General features: G+C 44.6%; 1 protein-coding gene across 1 annotated transcript; it reads left to right on the top strand.

The window, feature by feature from the left end:
• Positions 1-1,105: 1,105 nt before the first annotated feature.
• Positions 1,106-5,069, top strand: sack1d (scaffolding CK1 anchoring protein D). Its single transcript, XM_085405799.1, has 4 exons — positions 1,106-1,743; positions 3,224-3,391; positions 3,497-3,621; positions 3,736-5,069. Exons 1-4 carry the CDS (start codon positions 1,258-1,260, stop codon positions 4,601-4,603), a joined length of 1,647 nt encoding a protein of 548 aa, XP_085261925.1. The 5' UTR covers positions 1,106-1,257; the 3' UTR covers positions 4,604-5,069.
• Positions 5,070-6,640: the final 1,571 nt, after the last annotated feature.

Raw genomic sequence — 6,640 nt, 5'->3', positions numbered from 1 at the left:
CGTTAAACAGAAAACCTGTGAATTTAAGGGCTCATGGTAAAACAGCATACCTAAAAGGGAGCAATCGTGACTTAAAATGGAAAGCATATCAACAAGCGGCATCAAAGATACATGAGGACATGTTTACATGGTAATATTAAGTATGATAAGGTCACTCTAAATCCACTAATCCACTGGACAAACAATATGGACACATGTCTACTTAAAAGTATAGCAGTAGCCTAACTTCTTAGGCATGTGTAAACTAGGTTATGTGTATATGAAACAAGTGGAGTGCCTGCAGCCGGATGCCCACAGTATATACAAAAACAGCGTCAGAACATATAGGACAAATGCGTGCCTCCAGTATTTACGGAACATGGATTAGCTATCCCCTCCCAGTTTGTCCTCACTGGGTTTAGACGTTGCCTACAGTCAGGAAAAACAAAGATAATCTATCAAGAAGATGAATCGCAAAAAAAAAAAAAAGTAAGACAACTCAACCAGCAGGTCCGGTGTGCAGGAACTTGTGCATGCTGTGCTGTAAGGTTAAAAGACACATGTTGATTTAGAGTTCAGAGCTGTAGAGTATTTGTTTGCTTTAGTGGACGGTTTGTGATCTGGTGGAACTTAGTGGATCTGCTTCTCTTCTGGTTATACCGGCTTGTCAGGTTAAAAAATATATATATTCTGCAATTATTTTCCCTTAACTGCATCACTCCATAAATATGTAGACTTTAAAGTTTATGTGAAATATTACTATAATTCAATAGATTGTGGTATATTGTCCTAATCTTGAGTTTCACTGTGACAGATGAGTAAACTGCTTCCTGTGTTTTTACTTCCATCTAAAGTCAGAGAGTCTGCATTTTTATTTTCTTAATAAACTGTGTTTTTATAAAAAAACAAAAACAAACAAACGTTGAACTACGAGCTAAATGAATCCTCAGAGACACGATATCACGAAAAAGCGTAGGAGTGGGACCTCTGGTGATCCCTGCTATCTGCGGTGTAACCGGATCAGGGTAGCAGAGGGACGTACAGGAGGCTTGTTTTCCTCCAAATGAGCCAATGAGACAACCTTTACATTACACTGACAGCCTGGCTCGGCGAGTCTGGTGACGCCGCTCTGGTTTGACAACCACCCCGCAGCCAATGCGGATCCACGTCGAGCACGAACGGAGGGAAGCAACAAAATACAAATTTCCTTCCTGCAGGTCAAAGCGTTACCTGCCCGCTGCTGTGTGATTCAGGTAAAAGGAAGCGGGAGACGCGGCGATGGCCCTGTCTCAGTGCCTGGACGACTCACCTCTGAGGTTTGGTCCAAAACCTCGCGGGACAGACGAGCTGAACCTACAGGAAGTGTACAATGAGAGGCACCGGCTGGCTCTGGAGGAGCTGCTGTCCGGGGGTCTTGATAACTTTCTGGACTTTCTCGTGAGAGAGAGGATCCCCAACTTTCTGTCGGACGATGAGATCCAACAGATCAGGAGCGCCGCCGTGTCACCGCGGTGCTCGTCTTTCCACGGGGAGGAACAGGCGCTCGAGCGGTCGCTCAGTAGCACCCTGGACTGCTCCTCGGTCACTTATTTCCCAGAAGTGTCAGACGTGGAGCCGCCGCTCCTGGAGCTCGGATGGCCCGCCTTCACAGCGGGCTCCTACCGGGGAGTGACGCGGGCCGTGGCGCACTTCCAGCCCAGCTACGGCGAATGCATTTACAGCTGCAAGGAGGCTGCAAGGCGCATGATTAAAAGCGCCAGAGAGGTACGCACAGGCCCGCGCACACGCACATATCTGCTGTCATTCATTCTATTTTGCATGCCCTTAAAATAAACTGTCCTTTAATGCGTGTCCTGTATCACACTGAAATGTGATATTCACTTGAAGTTTGTGCAAAAATAATGGTGTAAAAAAACAGTCCTTTGTAGTAGTCCTCCTACAGTATCTCTTATTTGTGCGTTATTATCCTGAAACAGGACTTTTATTTTGGTTTTGTCAGGTGACATTTATCACCTGGGCTTTATCTCCCCCCATCACCACCACAACAACCACACAGTCAGTAAGCCAGTATATGCAGACACTTTTTTGCATCATTTGTGGAGGGAAAACGTAAAAAAAAGTCTCCATTGTCCACATGAAACTCCCTTGATCACTTAGAATTTTAGAAGTTCGTGCTTTGAAATCTGTATTAGAAGAAATCACCAACCTTAAAAGGACGGGGGGAAAAAATGCAACAAACAAAAACAAAGCATGAATATTTAATGTGATGTTCCTGACGGGAGCTGTCAGTACAGCCTCTGGTTTTGAAAAGAGACATTCCTGCACGAGGAGAGAGGGAGTTTGTAGCACCTCAGGCCTGTGTAGAACCTGCGTACCAGATGTGCCTCGACTTGCTTCGCTCATCTCCATTCCCTCTTTCGCTAGAAATGTTTTCAAACACTGGATTTTCTCCCAGGTTTAGAGCTTAACGGTGGTGTTGTGCATGTTATGTGCCGACAGCCGGGCCAATCCTTCTAAAAATATTCTAATCCTGGTCGAGCTGTAAGATTGTTTGTTCTTTTGTAATGTTACACCACTCACTGCACAATGTCTTTATTGTACAAAGAAGGCCACTGACTGTAACGGCACACACTGAGCATGCACTGCTGGTGGTCATCTCAAAGGAACGGCCCCATTCCTGAGTTTCTATGAATTTTAACTCTGCTTTTATGCTGCCTCTTGAAAACAAGCATCCCCCAACCCAAAGCACACACACACGCGCACAAACATCATCCAAATAAGGCGTGGTACAAATGACAAAGCTGCGTGTGGATAAAACACCAGTTTGAAGCGATAAATCTAAGATATGTAAACGTCCGTGTCTAATCCTCGACATGCAACCTTTACCGCAGCGTGTCAAATTCCATTCCTCCTCGTGAAAAAGGAGAAATCTGGGTGCAAAACAAAGCTGGGGAAAAATGAGGCAAACCCTACAGTGCACCTACTTGTCTCCTGTATAAAAGTCATTTGTTTGCTGACCAAGCGTTACTGCCGATTGCCATGGTAACAGACCACAGTCAATAGAAAGCTCATCAGCACACACATTACAGGGAGTGTGTCAGACAGAGATTCACGGCTCTGTTTGAATAGGGCCTTGTATTTGATAATAATGAAAACACAATCATGTGTTACATCTGCGAGAGCACGGCTGCGGCCCCCCGAAAAGAGAATTCTATTATATTACCTCTGTCATTTTCCACTGCAGGTGATTGCCATAGTTACAGACTCCCTGACAGACCTGGATATCTTTAAGGACCTTCAGGAGGCCTGCTCCCAGCGCAGAGTCCCTGTCTACATCCTGCTGGACCAGTCGTGCGTGCCCGCTTTCCTCAAGATGTGCAAAAATGTCAACGTTCGCCTGGATGACCTTCGGGTATGTAGCTGGTTCGTTTAAGACAAGCATGGCTCTGTGTGCACAACATGAGCATCAGATGGCATCCCAAAAACCTCCCCAAAACATGTCTCTAATCCTTTGCAGCAAATGAAGGTGCGAACTATAACCGGCACAACTTATTACATGAGATCTGGAGCGAGGATTACGGGTAAAGTTCACGAGAGGTTCATGCTGGTTGATGGAAACAGAGTGGCTACAGGTTCCTACAGGTAAGAGCCCGCTAGCCATCGTGCCCTCCTGATTTATTAGACTGTAAAGTTATGCATCCGTCTTGCTGGGTCTGCTTCTTACCTTCAGCTATATGTGCTTAAAATTCAATTCAGGTTCAACTGGACTGATGGCAAACTAAACAGCAGCAACCTGATTGAGCTTTCTGGTCAGATAACTGAGAAATTTGACGAGGAGTTTCGTATCCTATATGCCCAGTCTCTACCCATAAACACTCACGGACCTCCAAGTGTCCGCAACAGCGGCATCTTTGAGCACCTCAAACACTCAGTTGCTTCCTCCCCTCACCTGCGTAGTGAGAGGCCAGCGTGTCTGACAAGCACGCCCAGCCGTAAGCCACAAACGCTAGCATTGCAGCTACCTTGTGACCCCGCATCTCCACATAAAGCCAGCCCAGAGTCTGACACTTCGACTCTAAACGACGAGTGGATGGAGCGGCAGCACGTTCAGGAGGAGATCCTTGCTGGCAGCACGACTCCACATTTCTCTGCAGAGCAGCAAGCAGAAAAAGAGACGGAGACCCCCAGCACCTGCCACGTGTCGACTCAGACGAGGCGGTCGGTGACGGAGGCTGAAAGCCAGACCGACCTGCAGCTCCCGCAGCATCTTAGCATCATTACTCAAATAAGCAGAGGGCCGAGCCAGGACACCTCTCCCCACTTGGTGTCTTCCAGACAGCCCGTGCCCACCCAGGCAGCTCCAGACACCACTTTAAAGGATTGCTTCCGCAAGCTGACCAAAGAGCGCCAGCACCACTACACAACCATCCGCTCCAAGCTGGAACACATGGTGACCGCCCTGTCCGAGAGGCGGGAACTGGTGGACGTCACCAACGTGACTCAGGGGCTTGGCGCTCGTGGCAGTCAGAGGATACACAAAGACTGTGTGCAGGAACCCAATCCCAGAATGCCTGCTGACAGTGCGGGCATGGGAACATGGCCAAGAGCCAGATGTGTACACTAGTTTGTCTTCGGGGATTTTAGTGGTGGTGGGTAGTGGAGGGAAATGTTACAAAGTTTCTCTGTGCTAAATAAATCATGTTGGCTTATGTAGGAGAATTTCAGCTTTATTCTCTTTGTCTAATTTTCTGCAGTGCCCGTTTTTTTTCCCTCCTTCTTTTCATCCTTTGTCCTTCCGATGTTGAAACAATCCTTTCCAAAGAGGTAACAGACCTGCAACTGACATCGACGTGGCAGAAATTCTAACCAAAGACAACGTAATAAGTGTGTCTTACTGTGAATATTATATCCCTAAGCTGGTTAAAATGGAGTCATATCTGCTGAAGTGTGAGATAAAACGAATCTAAGCACGGTTTTTTATTTTTTTTGTTTTGTTTTTTAAACTCGAATTTGTCTGCTGTAGTTACATTGGAACATGATCCCGAGGAGCAGCTGTGCCTTGCAGATAAATAAAGTAGTATTTTGCTGTATTGCTGCTTTGCTTCCACATTTCCTTTTTTTTTTTTGTTGTTGTCTCTTTTATCCTCGATGCTGTTTAAATGGGAGACAACAGAGCTCGGAAAATATTTGCTCAGAAGTTCCAGCATACACAAGGAGACAAACCGCACTTAAGTGACTTCACGAAAAGAGCGAGCACCTGCGCCTCGTGCACCGCCGTGTCTTCATGCAATTAGCTGAGAGACAGCATCTGTGATACTGGCACCTTTTGCTGATTACGCTGGCAATCACGGTTTCTGTCCAGGGTGGATCTGGAGAACGAACAGCACCGCAGAACACAAGTGTAGATTAGGTTGAATCATAAGTAAACGCTTCTTTACACACAGATGGAATTTAAAAAATATATATAACTTCTTACTCCTCTGTTCCATTTTAGATTCATTTTTCACAGAGATTTTTCTCAACAAGTAACAGTTTAACTGAAACAACAGCTTTTTATGCTTTAGTCACAAAAAAGAAAGAACTCGGCTGTCATCTGGGCAGAGCTCTAAAAATTGAATCACGGCTGTTTATTTGTTTAATGTGTCGCTAAGCTGGGCACAAACAGTGTTTCAGTCTTCGTATAGCACAAAGGTTAAGCACAAAGGTCCCACTGTAAAATGCCCAAAACACACCAGTGTCTTGGCTGTGGTCTGAAAGTGCGCTCTGTTATAAATGTGTTACTCACACCATGCTTTATGTGACTAATGTTCAACTACACCGAGAAGTCAAGGTGCAACTGCTCCACAACAACGTGTGCAGATGGCTTAACCGAGAAGAGATAGGAGCGTGTGATTTTAATACACAAAGGGGAGAATGAAATGATTGTGTGCGCCATGAGATCTTCTTAGGTTTAACTACATTTCTTTATGCACTTGGATTAAATGTGAGGAACTAAACCTTTTGTGGCATGTTTTAAAGCAAAACTCAGTGTTTACTATTCATTGCGCAGTAGAGTTTTATAGACACATTAGTCCACTTGACAAATTACACTATAACAATAAAAGTAGCACTGCTGATTGTATACACTTGGACTGAGATCTGGTGATCATTTGTTTAATCAGTATCTACTTAACTACTGGGCTGTACGAGGCATTGCTTTACAGAAATTCAATTCAATTTGCCTCAAGGCAAACACGACAAAAGAAACTACTCTCCTGTATGCAGATCAGTTACCTGAAGCTCCTTCGAAATCATCTGCATCATTAATATGCTCTCTGTTTTCAGGTAACAATAATCCAGCTTTTAATATACAAATAAACTGAAGACTTCTTCCTCTATAATAAGTACTCTAGATACTCTGGATTTGTAATTTTTTACTAAAGGGCTGTACTGTGTGGGGTTTTTTTCATGCTGTTTTATTAATTCAGCAATGTACCTGTTTGTTCCTGTGAAAGGCCCCTGAGATGGTTCATCTAATACCAGATAATGAATGAACTAATTAGCAGATTAATAGAAATTGGTATTGTTCCAACAGTTGTGTGAGAAAATCCTAAATTAGCTTTAGGTGGGATTTACAGAGAAATGCACTGAAATGTCACAATAACAATGAACATATCCTGGA

This window comes from Rhamphochromis longiceps, linkage group LG5 (assembly GCF_057381845.1).
Source record: "Rhamphochromis longiceps isolate RC_006_pf linkage group LG5, R_longiceps_female_GT1.1, whole genome shotgun sequence".
In the NCBI taxonomy this organism is placed as follows: Eukaryota; Metazoa; Chordata; class Actinopteri; order Cichliformes; family Cichlidae; genus Rhamphochromis; species Rhamphochromis longiceps.
This window is presented reverse-complemented; position numbering and strand designations above follow the sequence as displayed.

Coding starts and splice junctions, on each gene's coding strand:
- sack1d (XM_085405799.1), top strand. CDS start 1,258: ATGGCCCTGTCTCAGTGCCTGGACGACTCACCTCTGAGGTTTGGTCCA. Junction 3,392..3,496: donor TTCGCCTGGATGACCTTCGG/GTATGTAGCTGG, acceptor AATCCTTTGCAG/CAAATGAAGGTGCGAACTAT. Junction 3,622..3,735: donor GTGGCTACAGGTTCCTACAG/GTAAGAGCCCGC, acceptor AATTCAATTCAG/GTTCAACTGGACTGATGGCA.